The sequence below is a fragment of the Oncorhynchus masou genome, chromosome 19, assembly GCF_036934945.1.
Source record: "Oncorhynchus masou masou isolate Uvic2021 chromosome 19, UVic_Omas_1.1, whole genome shotgun sequence".
Classification (NCBI taxonomy): domain Eukaryota; kingdom Metazoa; phylum Chordata; class Actinopteri; order Salmoniformes; family Salmonidae; genus Oncorhynchus; species Oncorhynchus masou.
Genome location: NC_088230.1, coordinates 40,127,393 through 40,144,550, shown reverse-complemented (window position 1 = coordinate 40,144,550; position 17,158 = coordinate 40,127,393). Strand labels below are relative to the sequence as shown.

General features: G+C 48.9%; 1 protein-coding gene across 4 annotated transcripts in view; it reads left to right on the top strand.

The window, feature by feature from the left end:
• The first annotated feature begins 10,260 nt into the window (after positions 1 to 10,260).
• Positions 10,261 to 17,158, top strand: part of LOC135506265 (DNA (cytosine-5)-methyltransferase 3A-like) — a 113,706-nt gene continuing 106,808 nt past the window's right edge. For 3 of the 4 annotated variants that reach the window (XM_064925801.1, XM_064925800.1, XM_064925804.1), the window contains exons 1-2: positions 10,261 to 10,444; positions 11,368 to 11,496. In XM_064925801.1, the coding sequence (XP_064781873.1) occupies positions 11,443 to 11,496 (54 nt within the window). In that variant the 5' untranslated portion in view covers positions 10,261 to 10,444; positions 11,368 to 11,442. Of the gene's footprint in view, positions 10,445 to 11,367; positions 11,497 to 17,158 lie in introns of those variants that run through there. The other variant, XM_064925802.1, reaches the window with a different exon arrangement.

Here is a 17,158-nt window from a genome sequence, read left to right as displayed (position 1 = left end):
TACTGACTAAACTAGCTTGCTGGGAAAGTTACTACTGACGGAACTAGCTAGCTGGGAAAGGCACTACTGACGGAATTAGCTAGCTGGGAAAGGCACTACTGACGGAACTAGCTAGCTGGGAAATGCACTACTGATGGAACTAGATAGCTGGGAAAGGCACTACTGACGGAACTAGCTAGCTGGGAAGGGCACTACTGACGGAACTAGCAAGCTGGGAAAGGCATTACTGACGGAATTAGCTAGCTGGGAATGGCACTACTGACGGAACTAGCTAGCTGGGAAAGGCACTACTGACGGAATTAGCAAGCTGGGAAAGGCACTACTGAAGGAACTAGCTAGCTGGGAAGGGCACTACTGACGGAACTAGCAAGCTGGGAAAGGCACTACTGACGGAACTAGCTAGCTGGGAAAGGCACTACTGACTGAACTAGCTTGCTGGGAAAGGCACTAGTGACGGAACTAGCTAGCTGTGAAAGGCAATACTGACGGAATTGGCTAGCTGGGAAAGGCACTACTGACTGAACTAGCTAGCTGGGAAAGGCACTACTGACGCAACTAGCTAGCTGGGAAAGGCACTACTGACGGAACTAGCTAGCTGGGAAAGGCACTACTGACGGAACTAGCTAGCTGGGAAAGGCACTACTGACGGAACTAGCTTGCTGGGAAGAGCACTACTGACGGAACTTGCTAGTTGGGAAAGGCACTACTGACGGAACTAGATAGCTGGGAAAGGCACTACTGACGGAACTAGCTAGCTGGGAAGGGCACTACTGACGGAACTAGCTTGCTGGGAAAGGCTCTACTGACGGAACTAGCTAGCTGGGAAAGGCACTACTGACTGAACTAGCTTGCTGGGAAAGGCACTACTGACGGAACTAGCTAGCTGGGAAAGGCACTACTGACTAAACTAGCTTGCTGGGAAAGTTACTACTGACGGAACTAGCTAGCTGGGAAAGGCACTACTGACGGAATTAGCTAGCTGGGAAAGGCACTACTGACGGAACTAGCTAGCTGGGAAATGCACTACTGATGGAACTAGATAGCTGGGAAAGGCACTACTGACGGAACTAGCTAGCTGGGAAGGGCACTACTGACGGAACTAGCAAGCTGGGAAAGGCATTACTGACGGAATTAGCTAGCTGGGAATGGCACTACTGACGGAACTAGCTAGCTGGGAAAGGCACTACTGACGGAATTAGCAAGCTGGGAAAGGCACTACTGACGGAACTAGCTAGCTGGGAAGGGCACTACTGACGGAACTAGCAAGCTGGGAAAGGCACTACTGACGGAACTAGCTAGCTGGGAAAGGCACTACTGACGGAACTAGCTAGCTGGGAAAGGCACTACTGACTGAACTAGCTTGCTGGGAAAGGCACTAGTGACGGAACTAGCTAGCTGTGAAAGGCAATACTGACGGAATTGGCTAGCTGGGAAAGGCACTACTGACTGAACTAGCTAGCTGGGAAAGGCACTACTGACGCAACTAGCTAGCTGGGAAAGGCACTACTGACGGAACTAGCTAGCTGGGAAAGGCACTACTGACGGAACTAGCTAGCTGGGAAAGGCACTACTGACGGAACTAGCTTGCTGGGAAGAGCACTACTGACGGAACTTGCTAGTTGGGAAAGGCACTACTGACGGAACTAGATAGCTGGGAAAGGCACTACTGACGGAACTAGCTAGCTGGGAAGGGCACTACTGACGGAACTAGCTTGCTGGGAAAGGCTCTACTGACGGAACTTGCTAGTTGGGAAAGGCACTACTGACGGAACTAGCTACCTGGGAAAGGCTCAACTGACGGAACTAGCTAGCTGGGAAAGGCACTACTGACGGAACTAGCTAGCTGGGAAAGGCACTACTGACTGACCTAGCTTGCTGGGAAAGGCACTACTGACGGAACTAGCTAGCTGGGAAAGGCACTACTGACTGAACTAGCTTGCTGGGAAAGGCACTACTGTCGGAACTAGCTAGCTGGGAAAGGCACTACTGACGGAATTAGCTAGCTGGGAAAGGCACTACTGACGGAACTAGCTAGCTGGGAAGGGCACTACTGACGGAACTAGCAAGCTGGGAAAGGCACTACTGACGGAACTAGCTAGCTTGGAAAGGCACTACTGACTGAACTATCTTGCTGGGAAAGGCACTACTGACAGAACTAGCTAGCTGGGAAAGGCACTACTGACAGAACTAGCTAGCTGGGAAAGGCACTACTGACAGAACTAGCTACCTGGGAAAGGCACTACTGACTGAACTAGCTACTTGGGAAAGGCACAACTGACGGAACTAGCTAGCTGGGAAGGGCTCTACTGACGGAACTAGCAAGCTGGGAAAGGCACTACTGACGGAACTAGCTAGTTGGGAAAGGCACTACTGACGGAACTAGCTTGCTGGGAATTGCACTACTGACGGTACTAGCTAGCTGGGAAAGGCACTACTGACGGAACTAGCTAGCTGGGAAAGGCACTACTGACTGAACTAGCTTGCTGGGAAAGGCACTACTGACGGAACTTGCTAGTTGGGAAAGGCACTACTGACTGAACTAGCTAGCTGGGAAAGGCACTACTGACGGAACTAGCTAGCTGGGAATGGCACTACTGACTGAACTAGCTAGCTGGGAAAGGCACTACAGACGGAACTAGCTAGCTGGGAAAGGCACAACTGACGGAACTAGCTAGCTGGGAAGGGCACTACTGACGGAACTAGCTAGCTGGGAAAGGCACTACTGACGGAACTAGCTAGCTGGGAAAGGCACTACTGACTGAACTAGCTAGCTGGGAAAGGCACTACAGACGGAACTAGCTAGCTGGGAAAGGCACTACTGAAGGGAACTAGCTACCTGGGAAAGGCACTACTGACGGAACTAGCTAGCTGGGAAAGGCACTACTGACGGAACTAGCTAGCTGGGAAAGGCACTACTGACGGAACTAGCTAGCTGGGAATGGCACTACTGACGGAACTAGCTAGCTGGGAAAGGCACTACTGACGGAACTTGCTTGCTGGGATAGGCACTACTGACGGAACTTGCTAGATGGGAAAGGCACTACTGACGGAACTAGCTAGCTGGGAAAGGCACTACTGACGGAACTAGCTAGCTGGGAAGGGCACTACTGACGGAACTAGCTAGCTGGGAAAGGCACTACTGACGGAACTTGCTAGTTGGGAAAGGCACTACTGACGGAACTAGCTACCTGGGAAAGGCTCAACCGACGGAACTAGCTAGCTGGGAAAGGCACTACTGACGGAACTTGCTAGTTGGGAAAGGCACTACTGACGGAACTAGCTACCTGGGAAAGGCTCAACTGACGGAACTAGCTAGCTGGGAAAGGCACTACTGACGGAACTAGCTAGCTGGGAAAGGCACTACTGACTGAACTAGCTTGCTGGGAAAGGCACTACTGACGGAACTAGCTAGCTGGGAAAGGCACTACTGACTGAACTAGCTTGCTGGGAAAGGCACTACTGACGGAACTAGCTAGCTGGGAAAGGCACTACTGACGGAATTAGCTAGTTGGGAAAGGCACTACTGACGGAACTAGCTAGCTGGGAAGGGCACTACTGACGGAACTAGCAAGCTGGGAAAGGCACTACTGACGCAACTAGCTAGCTGGGAAAGGCACTACTGACTGAACTAGCTTGCTGGGAAAGGCACTACTGACGGAACTAGCTAGCTGTGAAAGGCACTACTGACGGAATTGGCTAGCTGGGAAAGGCACTACTGACGGAACTAGCTAGCTGGGAAAGGCACTACTCACGGAACTAGCTAGCTGGGAAAGGCACTACTGACGGAACTAGCTAGCTGGGAAAGGCACTACTGACGGAACTAGCTAGCTGGGAAAGGCACTACTGACGGAACAAGCTAGTTGGGAAAGGCACTACTGACGGAACTAGCTAGCTGGGAAAGGCACTACTGACAGAACTAGCTAGCTGGGAAAGGCACTACTGACGGAACTAGCTAGCTGGGAAAGGCACTACTGACGGAACTTGCTAGCTGGGAAAGGCAATACTGACTGAACTAGCTAGCTGGGAAAGGCACTACTGACGGAACTAGCTAGCTGGGAAAGACACTACTGATGGAACTAGCTAGTTGGGAAAGGCACTACTGACGGAACTAGCTACCTGGGAAAGGCTCAACTGACAGAACTAGCTAGCTGGGAAAGGCACTACTGACAGAACTAGCTAGCTGGGAAAGGCACTACTGACAGAACTAGCTACCTGGGAAAGGCACTACTGACTGATCTAGCTACTTGGGAAAGGCACAACTGACGGAACTAGCTAGCTGGGAAGGGCTCTACTGACGGAACTAGCTAGCTGGGAAAGGCACTACTGACGGAATTAGCTAGCTGGGAAAGGCACTACTGACGGAACTAGCTAGCTGGGAAGGGCACTACTGACGGAACTAGCAAGCTGGGAAAGGCACTACTGACGGAACTAGCTAGCTGGGAAAGGCACTACTGACTGAACTAGCTTGCTGGGAAAGGCACTACTGACGGAACTAGCTAGCTGTGAAAGGCACTACTGACGGAATTGGCTAGCTGGGAAAGGCACTACTGACGGAACTAGCTAGCTGGGAAAGGCACTACTCACGGAACTAGCTAGCTGGGAAAGGCACTACTGACGGAACTAGCTAGCTGGGAAGGGCACTACTGACGGAACTAGCAAGCTAGGAAAGGCACCACTGACGGAACAAGCTAGTTGGGAAAGGCACTACTGACGGAACTAGCTAGCTGGGAAAGGCACTACTGACAGAACTAGCTAGCTGGGAAAGGCACTACTGACGGAACTAGCTAGCTGGGAAAGGCACTACTGACGGAACTTGCTAGCTGGGAAAGGCACTACTGACGGAACTAGCTAGCTGGGAAAGGCACTACTGACTGAACTAGCTAGCTGGGAAAGGCACTACAGACGGAACTAGCTAGCTGGGAAAGGCACTACTGAAGGGAACTAGCTACCTGGGAAAGGCACTACTGACGGAACTAGCTAGCTGGGAAAGGCACTACTGACGGAACTAGCTAGCTGGGAAAGGCACTACTGACGGAACTAGCTAGCTGGGAATGGCACTACTGACGGAACTAGCTAGCTGGGAAAGGCACTACTGACGGAACTAGCTTGCTGGGAAGGGCACTACTGACGGAACTTGCTAGTTGGGAAAGGCACTACTGACGGAACTAGCTAGCTGGGAAAGGCACTACTGACGGAACTAGCTAGCTGGGAAGGGCACTACTGACGGAACTAGCTAGCTGGGAAAGGCACTACTGACGGAACTTGCTAGTTGGGAAAGGCACTACTGACGGAACTAGCTACCTGGGAAAGGCTCAACCGACGGAACTAGCTAGCTGGGAAAGGCACTACTGACGGAACTTGCTAGTTGGGAAAGGCACTACTGACGGAACTAGCTACCTGGGAAAGGCTCAACTGACGGAACTAGCTAGCTGGGAAAGGCACTACTGACGGAACTAGCTAGCTGGGAAAGGCACTACTGACTGAACTAGCTTGCTGGGAAAGGCACTACTGACGGAACTAGCTAGCTGGGAAAGGCACTACTGACTGAACTAGCTTGCTGGGAAAGGCACTACTGACGGAACTAGCTAGCTGGGAAAGGCACTACTGACGGAATTAGCTAGCTGGGAAAGGCACTACTGACGGAACTAGCTAGCTGGGAAGGGCACTACTGACGGAACTAGCAAGCTGGGAAAGGCACTACTGACGCAACTAGCTAGCTGGGAAAGGCACTACTGACTGAACTAGCTTGCTGGGAAAGGCACTACTGACGGAACTAGCTAGCTGGGAAAGGCACTACTGACGGAATTAGCTAGCTGGGAAAGGCACTACTGACGGAACTAGCTAGCTGGGAAAGGCACTACTCACGGAACTAGCTAGCTGGGAAAGGCACTACTGACGGAACTAGCTAGCTGGGAAGGGCACTACTGACGGAACTAGCAAGCTAGGAAAGGCACTACTGACGGAACAAGCTAGTTGGGAAAGGCACTACTGACGGAACTAGCTAGCTGGGAAAGGCACTACTGACAGAACTAGCTAGCTGGGAAAGGCACTACTGACGGAACTAGCTAGCTGGGAAAGGCACTACTGACGGAACTTGCTAGCTGGGAAAGGCACTACTGACTGAACTAGCTAGCTGGGAAAGGCACTACTGACGGAACTAGCTAGCTGGGAAAGACACTACTGATGGAACTAGCTAGTTGGGAAAGGCACTACTGACGGAACTAGCTACCTGGGAAAGGCTCAACTGACAGAACTAGCTAGCTGGGAAAGGCACTACTGACAGAACTAGCTAGCTGGGAAAGGCACTACTGACAGAACTAGCTACCTGGGAAAGGCACTACTGACTGATCTAGCTACTTGGGAAAGGCACAACTGACGGAACTAGCTAGCTGGGAAGGGCTCTACTGACGGAACTAGCTAGCTGGGAAAGGCACTACTGACGGAATTAGCTAGCTGGGAAAGGCACTACTGACGGAACTAGCTAGCTGGGAAGGGCACTACTGACGGAACTAGCAAGCTGGGAAAGGCACTACTGACGCAACTAGCTAGCTGGGAAAGGCACTACTGACTGAACTAGCTTGCTGGGAAAGGCACTACTGACGGAACTAGCTAGCTGTGAAAGGCACTACTGACGGAATTGGCTAGCTGGGAAAGGCACTACTGACGGAACTAGCTAGCTGGGAAAGGCACTACTCACGGAACTAGCTAGCTGGGAAAGGCACTACTGACGGAACTAGCTACCTGGGAAAGGCTCAACCGACGGAACTAGCTAGCTGGGAAAGGCACTACTGACGGAACTTGCTAGTTGGGAAAGGCACTACTGACGGAACTAGCTACCTGGGAAAGGCTCAACTGACGGAACTAGCTAGCTGGGAAAGGCACTACTGACGGAACTAGCTAGCTGGGAAAGGCACTACTGACTGAACTAGCTTGCTGGGAAAGGCACTACTGACGGAACTAGCTAGCTGGGAAAGGCACTACTGACTGAACTAGCTTGCTGGGAAAGGCACTACTGACGGAACTAGCTAGCTGGGAAAGGCACTACTGACGGAATTAGCTAGTTGGGAAAGGCACTACTGACGGAACTAGCTAGCTGGGAAGGGCACTACTGACGGAACTAGCAAGCTGGGAAAGGCACTACTGACGCAACTAGCTAGCTGGGAAAGGCACTACTGACTGAACTAGCTTGCTGGGAAAGGCACTACTGACGGAACTAGCTAGCTGTGAAAGGCACTACTGACGGAATTGGCTAGCTGGGAAAGGCACTACTGACGGAACTAGCTAGCTGGGAAAGGCACTACTCACGGAACTAGCTAGCTGGGAAAGGCACTACTGACGGAACTAGCTAGCTGGGAAGGGCACTACTGACGGAACTAGCAAGCTAGGAAAGGCACTACTGACGGAACAAGCTAGTTGGGAAAGGCACTACTGACGGAACTAGCTAGCTGGGAAAGGCACTACTGACAGAACTAGCTAGCTGGGAAAGGCACTACTGACGGAACTAGCTAGCTGGGAAAGGCACTACTGACGGAACTTGCTAGCTGGGAAAGGCAATACTGACTGAACTAGCTAGCTGGGAAAGGCACTACTGACGGAACTAGCTAGCTGGGAAAGACACTACTGATGGAACTAGCTAGTTGGGAAAGGCACTACTGACGGAACTAGCTACCTGGGAAAGGCTCAACTGACAGAACTAGCTAGCTGGGAAAGGCACTACTGACAGAACTAGCTAGCTGGGAAAGGCACTACTGACAGAACTAGCTACCTGGGAAAGGCACTACTGACTGAACTAGCTACTTGGGAAAGGCACAACTGACGGAACTAGCTAGCTGGGAAGGGCTCTACTGACGGAACTAGCTAGCTGGGAAAGGCACTACTGACGGAATTAGCTAGCTGGGAAAGGCACTACTGACGGAACTAGCTAGCTGGGAAGGGCACTACTGACGGAACTAGCAAGCTGGGAAAGGCACTACTGACGCAACTAGCTAGCTGGGAAAGGCACTACTGACTGAACTAGCTTGCTGGGAAAGGCACTACTGACGGAACTAGCTAGCTGTGAAAGGCACTACTGACGGAATTGGCTAGCTGGGAAAGGCACTACTGACGGAACTAGCTAGCTGGGAAAGGCACTACTCACGGAACTAGCTAGCTGGGAAAGGCACTACTGACGGAACTAGCTAGCTGGGAAGGGCACTACTGACGGAACTAGCAAGCTAGGAAAGGCACCACTGACGGAACAAGCTAGTTGGGAAAGGCACTACTGACGGAACTAGCTAGCTGGGAAAGGCACTACTGACAAAACTAGCTAGCTGGGAAAGGCACTACTGACGGAACTAGCTAGCTGGGAAAGGCACTACTGACGGAACTTGCTAGCTGGGAAAGGCAATACTGACTGAACTAGCTAGCTGGGAAAGGCACTACTGACGGAACTAGCTAGCTGGGAAAGACACTACTGATGGAACTAGCTAGTTGGGAAAGGCACTACTGACGGAACTAGCTACCTGGGAAAGGCTCAACTGACAGAACTAGCTAGCTGGGAAAGGCACTACTGACAGAACTAGCTAGCTGGGAAAGGCACTACTGACAGAACTAGCTACCTGGGAAAGGCACTACTGACTGATCTAGCTACTTGGGAAAGGCACAACTGACGGAACTAGCTAGCTGGGAAGGGCTCTACTGACGGAACTAGCTAGCTGGGAAAGGCACTACTGACGGAACTAGCTAGTTGGGAAAGGCACTACTGACGGAACTAGCTAGCTGGGAATTGCACTACTGACGGTACTAGCTAGCTGGGAAAGGCACTACTGACGGAACTAGCTAGCTGGGAAAGGCACTACTGACTGAACTAGCTTGCTGGGAAAGGCACTACTGACGGAACTTGCTAGTTGGGAAAGGCACTACTGACTGAACTAGCTAGCTGGGAAAGCCACTACTGACGGAACTAGCTAGCTGGGAAGGGCACTACTGACGGAACTAGCTAGCTGGGAAACGCACTACTGACGGAACTAGCTAGCTGGGAAAGGCACTACTGACTGAACTAGCTAGCTGGGAAAGGCACTACTGACTGAACTAGCTAGCTGGGAAAGGCACTACAGATGGAACTAGCTAGCTGGGAAAGGCACTACTGAAGGGAACTAGCTACCTGGGAAAGGCACTACTGACGGAACTAGCTAGCTGGGAAAGGCACTACTGACGGAACTAGCTAGTTGGGAAAGGCACTACCGACGGAACTAGCTACCTGGGAAAGGCTCAACTGACTGAACTAGCTAGCTGGGAAAGGCACTACTGACGGAACTAGCTACCTGGGAAAGGCTCAACTGACGGAACTAGCTAGCTGGGAAAGGCACTACTGACAGAACTAGCTACCTGGGAAAGGCACTACTGACTGAACTAGCTAGCTGGGAAAGGCACTACTAGGACTAAATAGGATGGTGTGTATAGACAGTAGTTAAATAGGATGGTGTGTATAGATAGTAGTTAAACAGGATGGTGTGTATAGACAGTAGTTATATAGGATGGTGTGTATAGATAGTAGTTAAACAGGATGTTGTGTATAGACAGTAGTTATATAGGATGGTGTGTATAGATAGTAGTTAAATAGGATGGTGTGTATAGACAGTAGTTATAATAGGGTGGTGTGTATAGACAGTAGTTATAATAGGGTGGTGTGTATAGACAGTAGTTATAATAGGATGTGTGTATAGACAGTAGTTATATAGGATGGTGGGTATAGACAGAAGTTATATAAGATGGTGTGTATAGCCAGTAGTTAAACAGGATGGTGTGTATAGACAGTAGTTATATAGGATGGTGTGTTTACACATTATGGACAGAATACTTTATGAATAGAACATGTGTGTACAGCAGTAGTGATATAGGATGAGACTTGACTTGAATACACTACATACAGTACATGGATAAAACAGTACGTCTAAGGTGCCCAGGCAGTACACCGCTGATTCAAATAACCAACTCATCATCAAGTTTTGATGATTTTAATCAATTCAATTCAATTCAATTCAAGGGGCTTTATTGGCATGGGAAACATGTGTTAACATTGCCAAAGCAAGTAATCATTTGTGTAGTGCTATGGCAAAAAAAAAAACGTGAACACAAGGGAGGCCTTCCGGACCTTGTTCTAGGTTAGTGGGTAAGTGGGTAGGGACCAACATATGTACCATACGATTCTAGTGGTTATCAGATTCCAGACTCTAGGACCTGGCGGAGACGTTATCCGGTGCTGCGACCTCTCCTCTGCAGCTCAGAAAGAGAGGGAGGGAGGCAGAGAGAGCGCGAGAGCGAGAGAGAGGAGGCCGGGGATAAAGCACGGAGAAAGTCTGGATCGGTTCCGCTGTGCGCGTGCAGATGTGTACCGTATACAAGGCAACGGCGCGTGAACTTGAGGAGTTTTATTTGGTTCAAGACAAACCGGACATCTCCTCCGGTAAGAAAATAATGATTGCACGCAATGGAAGTCTGCTAGTCTCGCGGCGGTCCGATAGAGTCGGGTTTTCCTCCAGATGCAGGCACACGGAACTGACGCTGGGGCGCGTGCCTGCCTGTCGAGGTTAACGGGTGCATTCTGTCTAGGGGCGCGTGGCCGCTGTACCTGCCCCATAAGAGCTTCTTGCAGGCAGGGGAACAACAACAACACGGATCCGCTTTTATTGCCTCCTCTCTGATTTAGTTGGATATTGTAGCCTGTGTAGTATTAAAAAAGAGCATACCATACTATACTGTGTAGTGTTAAAACAGAACATACCATACTATACTGTGTAGTATTAAAACAGAACATACCATACTATACTGTGTAGTATTAAAACAGAACATACCATACTATACTGTGTAGTGTTAAAACAGCACATACCATACTATACTGTGTGTGACCTACAGAAACTGTCTTTGTCTCTGTGGTGAGTTGACTTTGAGTTAAGGTGGTGTGGTTCACACACACTGCATAGTATGGTATGTGCTGTTGTCAGATGGATGTGAGCTCTGTGATGATGTCATATCCTGTACTCATCTCTAAATAGATAATCTTTTTACAGACAGACAGAAACAGGCAGACTGACAGACAGACAATCAGGCAGGCAGGCAGACAGACAGACAGACAGACAGACAGACAGAGAGAAAGACAGGCAGGCAGACAGACAGGCAGACAGACAGACAGACAGACAGACAGGCAGACAGACAGACAGGCAGGCAGACAGGCAGACAGACAGACAGACAGACAGACAGACAGACAGACAGACAGGCAGACAGGCAGACAGACAGACAGACAGATGTCTGGTGTGCGTCTTAGATTCTGTTTATATTAAACTAACTGTTTATATTAAACTTAAGTTTTTGTGCTTTTCTTGTTGTCAGGAGAGGACTGAAGGGGGACTCACCTGGTTGCTACGGGGACAGTTTTAATATTTTAATCGGTTACCACGCATCGCCATGCCGTCCAATACTACCACACTGCCACCATCAGAGGACTCCACTACACACATGGTGAGGGCTGCGTGTGTTTCTGTATTTGTGTAATAATTAAACAGACAGTTATTTATTTACATCGCTCACTAACCATTCTGCATTCACACACACGCACGCACGCACGCACGCACGCACGCACGCACGCACACACACACACACACACACACACACACACACACACACACACAACACACACACACACACACACAAAGGCACACTAATATACACACACACACAATATAAAGGCCTAGTTCAAATAATCAAATCAAATCAAATTGTATTCGTCACATACACATTTTCAGCAGATGTTATTGGTCACATACACATTTTCATCAGATGTTATTGCGGTGTAGCTTGTGTTCCTAGCTCCAACGTTGCAGTAATATCTAACAATTCATAACAAGACACACAAATCTAAAAGTAAAATAAGGCAATTAAGACATATATAAATATTAGATTGAGAAATGTAGGAGTGGCATTGACTAAAATAGTCTAATAGAATACAGTATATACATATGAAATGAGTAAAGCAGTATGTAAACATGATTAAAGTGACCAGTGTTCCGTTATTAAAGTGACCAGTGACATCTATGTATACAGGACATCAGCCTCTAAGTTGCAGGGTTGAGTAACCGGGTGGTAGCTGGCTAGTGATGGCTATTTAAAAGTCTGATGGCCTTGAGATAGAAGCTGTTTTTCAGTCTCTCGTTCCCAGCATTGATGCACCTGTACTGACCTCGCCTTCTGGATGGTAGTGGGGTGAACAGGCAGTGGCTCGGGTGGTTGTTGTCCTTGATGATCCTTCTGGATGATAGCGGGGTGAACAGGCAGTGGCTCGGGTGGTTGTTGTCCTTGATGATCCTTCTGGATGGTAGTGGGGTGAACAGGCAGTGGCTCGGGTGGTTGTTGTCCTTGATGATCCTTCTGGATGATAGCGGGGTGAACAGGCAGTGGCTCGGGTGGTTGTTGTCCTTGATGATCCTTCTGGATGATAGCGGGGTGAACAGGCAGTGGCTCGGGTGGTTGTTGTCCTTGATGATCCTTCTGGATGGTAGCGGGGTGAACAGGCAGTGGCTCGGGTGGTTGATGTCCTTGATGATCCTTCTGGATGGTAGCGGGGTGAACAGGCAGTGGCTCAGGTGGTTGATGTCCTTGATCCTTCTTGCCTTCCTGTGACATCGGGTCGTGTAGGTGTTCTGGAGGGCAGGTAGTTTGCCCCCGGTGATGCATTGTGCAGACCTCACTACCCACTACCCTCACTACCCCTGTGGTTGTGGGTGGTGCAGTTGCCATACCAGGCGGTAATACAGCCCGACAGGGTGCTCTCAATTGTGCACCTGTGTGGGTAGACCATTTCAGATCATCAGTGATGTGTACACCGAGGAACTTGAAGCTTTTCACCTTCTCCACTACTGTCCTGTCGATGTGGTTAGGGGCGTGCTCCCTCTGCTGTATCCTGAAGTCCACGATCAGCTCCTTTGTTTTGTTGACGTTGAGTGAGGTTATTTTTGTGGCACTACTCTCCCAGGGTCCCTCACCTCCTCCCTGTAGGATGTCTCATCGTTGTTGGTAATCAGGCCTACTATGATGATTGAGTTGGAGGCGTGCATGGCCACGCAGTCGTGGGTGAACAGGGAGTACAGGAGGAGGCTGAGAACGCACCCTTGTGGGGCCCCATTGTTGAGGATCAGTGTCGTGGAGATGTTGTTTCCTACCTTCACCACCTGGGGGCGGCCAGTCAGGAAGTCCAGGACCCAGTTGCACAGGGCAGGGTTCAGACCCAGGGCCCCGAGCTTGATGATGAGCTTGGAGGGTACTATGGTGTTGAAGGCAGAGCTATAGTCAATGAAGTAAGTAAGCATTTCACTGTAAGGTCTACTACACCTGTTGTATTCAGCGCATGTGACAAATAACGACTTCATTTTGATTTGAACGGCATAAGTTTTCCTCTTGTCCAGATGGGATAGGGCAGTGTGCAGTGAGATGGCGATTGCATCGTCTGTGGATCTATTGGGGTGGTAAGCAAATTGAAGTGGGCGGTCTAGGGTGTCAGGTAAGGTAGAGATGATATGACACAAACACATTTCATGGACTCTACAAGGTGTCAAAAGCATTCCACAGGGATGCTGGTCCATGTTGACTCCAATGCTTCCCACAGTTGTGTCAAGTTGGCTGGATGTCCTTTGGATGGTGGAAAAAACCCAGCAGTGTTGCAGTTCTTAACACACTCAAACTGGTGCGCCTGGCACCTACTTCCATAACCCTTTTCAAAGACACTTAAATATTTTGTCTTGCCCATTCACCCGCTGAATGGCAAACACACACAATCTATGTGTCAGTTGTCTCAAGCCTTCAAAATCTCATCCCCTTCATCTACACTGATTGAAGTGGATTTAACAAGTGACATCAATAAGGGATGCGAGCTTTCATCTGGATTCACCTGGTCAGTCTATGGAAAGTGCAGGTGTTCCTAATGGGAAAGGGAATGAGATGTTGTACTACCATACTGTACATACTGTACGTATTGTACACACAAGAGAGAGGAGGAAGAGACAGTGAAGGAAAACAGAAAGAGAGATGGGAAAGAGAGAGAGAGAGAGGAGGGAGAGAGAGAGAGGAGGGAGAGACAGTGAAGGAAAACAGAAAGAGAGATGGGAAAGAGAGAGAGAGGAGGGAGAGAGAGAGGAGGGAGAGACAGTGAAGGAAAACAGAAAGAGAGATGGGAAAGAGAGAGAGAGAGGAGGGAGAGAGAGAGAGGAGGGAGAGACAGTGAAGGAAAACAGAAAGAGAGACGGGAAAGAGAGAGAGAGAGAGAGGGGGGAGAGAGAGAGAGGAGGGAGAGACAGTGAAGGAAAACAGAAAGAGAGACAGGAAAGAGAGAGAGAGAGAGAGGAGGGAGAGAGAGAGAGGAGGGAGAGAGAGAGAGGAGGGAGAGACAGTGAAGGAAAACAGAAAGAGAGACGGGAAAGAGAGAGAGAGAGAGAGAGAGAGAGAGGGAGAGAGAGAGGAGAGAGAGAGAGAGAGGAGGGAGAGACAGTGAAGGAAAACAGAAAGAGAGACGGGAAAGAGAGAGAGAGAGAGAGAGAGGAGGGAGAGAGAGAGGGGAGGCTGAAATAGAGACAGACAGAGGATGGGAGACCGAGAGAGAGAGGAGGTATTTTCGGGGTCTGTCTGCGGCAGTGGGACTTTCCTGCTGTCTCCCAGTAACCCGTCTGGTTGCTTAGCAACAACAGCAGCCCTAAATAACCTGCCAAAGATCAAAATAGACCAAAGAGGGAGGGCGAAAGCAGGGGGTGAGATAAAGCGAGAGACAGAGAGAGAGGGGGAGGGAGAGATAATAAAAAAAAGTGAGGGGGAAGGAGGGAGGGAGGGAGAGATGGGGAGGGGAGGGAGACAGAGAGAGAGATGGGGAGGGGAGGGTGTGCGCGCATGTGTGTGTGTTAGCGGATGGGGGGGTCATAGGTTACCTGGGTGGTTTCTATGCTGATCATTAGGGAAGTGACATCAGAGGTTTAGTCAGCACAGCAGCTCTGGAGACGGTTGCTAAGCAGTTTCTCCTCCTTAGCAACCATTCCACTATCACAGCTGAGAGAGAGATTTTCTTATTGGTCGGGTTCCTCCATCTCTTCTTTCCTTCGTTTTTCAACCAGTCACAGATAAAGGAAAACTGCAGGGCCACATACAATGTTTATGCACCACTAGCTGTTGTTCTCATAGAAACAGACAAAACACTCTGAGGGAACCCACAGTGTATTGATGTTGGCATTCACTAATCAGCCAAGTCAGAGGGCTCTGCAGTGAAACCTCTGGTTGTGTGTCTGTAACATATTTATGCGTCTGTTGTGTCTGTACCAGAGTGTTGTGTCTGTAATAACAGTGTTGTGTCTGTAATAACAGTGTTGTGTCTGTAATAACAGTGTTGTGTCTGTAATAACAGTGTTGTGTCTGTAGTAACAGTGTTGTGTCTGTAGTAACAGTGTTGTGTCTGTAATAACAGTGTTGTGTCTGTAATAACAGTGTTGTGTCTGTGCCAGAGTGTTGTGTCTGTAATAACAGTGTTGTGTCTGTAATAACAGTGTTGTGTCTGTAATAACAGTGTTGTGTCTGTAGTAACAGTGTTGTGTCTGTAGTAACAGTGTTGTGTCTGTAATAACAGTGTTGTGTCTGTAATAACAGTGTTGTGTCTGTAGTAACAGTGTTGTGTCTGTGCCAGAGTGTTGTGTCTGTAATAACAGTGTTGTGTCTGTGATAACAGTGTTGTGTCTGTAGTAACAGTGTTGTGTCTGTGCCAGAGTGTTGTGTCTGTAATAACAGTGTTGTGTCTGTAATAACAGTGTTGTGTCTGTAATAACAGTGTTGTGTCTGTAATAACAGTGTTGTGTCTGTAATAACAGTGTTGTGTCTGTGATAACAGTGTTGTGTCTGTACCAGAGTGTTGTGTCTGTACCAGAGTGTTGTGTCTGTAATAACAGTGTTGTGTCTGTAATAACAGGGTTGTGTCTGTACCAGAGTGTTGTGTCTGTACCAGAGTGTTGTGTCTGTACCAGAGTGTTGTGTCTGTAATAACAGTGTTGTGTCTGTAATAACAGTGTTGTGTCTGTAATAACAGTGTTGTGTCTGTACCAGAGTGTTGTGTCTGTAATAACAGTAAAGCGTCTGTACCAGAGTGATGTGTCTGTACCAGAGTGATGTGTCTGTACAAGAGTGTTGTGTCTGTACCAGAGTGATGTGTCTGTAATAACAGTGTTGTGTCTGTACCGGAGGGGCGTGTCTGTAATAACAGTGTTGTGTCTGTACCAGAGTGATGTGTCTGTAATAACAGTGTTGTGTCTGTGATAACAGTGATGTGTCTGTGGTAACAGTGTTGTGTCTGTGGTAACAGTGTTGTGTCTGTAATAACAGTGATGTGTCTGTGATAACAGTGTTGTGTCTGTGGTAACAGTGATGTGTCTGTAATAACAGTGATGTGTCTGTGATAACAGTGATGTGTCTGTGATAACAGTGTTGTGTCTGTGATAACAGTGTTGTGTCTGTGGTAACAGTGATGTGTCTGTAATAACAGTGATGTGTCTGTGATAACAGTGATGTGTCTGTGATAACAGTGTTGTGTCTGTGATAACAGTGTTGTGTCTGTGGTAACAGTGTTGTGTCTGTGATAGCAGTGTTGTGTCTGTAGTAACAGTGTTGTGTCTGTGGTAACAGTGTTGTGTCTGTGGTAACAGTGTTGTGTCTGTAGTAACAGTGTTGTGTCTGTACCCGAGTGTTGTGTCTGTGATAACAGTGTTGTGTCTGTAATAACAGTGTTGTGTCTGTGATAGCAGTGTTGTGTCTGTAGTAACAGTGTTGTGTCTGTAACCGAGTGTTGTGTCTGTAATAACAGGGTTGTGTCTGTACCAGAGTGTTGTGTCTGTACCAGAGTGTTGTGTCTGTAATAGCAGTGTTGTGTCTGTACCAGAGTGTTGTGTCTGTAATAACAGTGTTGTGTCTGTACCAGAGTGTTGTGTCTGTAATAACAGTGTTGTGTCTGTGATAACAGTGCTGTGTCTGTACCAGAGTGTTGTGTCTGTAATAACAGTGTTGTGTCTGTGATAACAGTGTTGTGTCTGTACCAGAGTGTTGTGTCTGTACCAGAGTGTTGTGTCTGTACCGGAGTGTTGTGTCTGTAATAACAGTGTTGTGT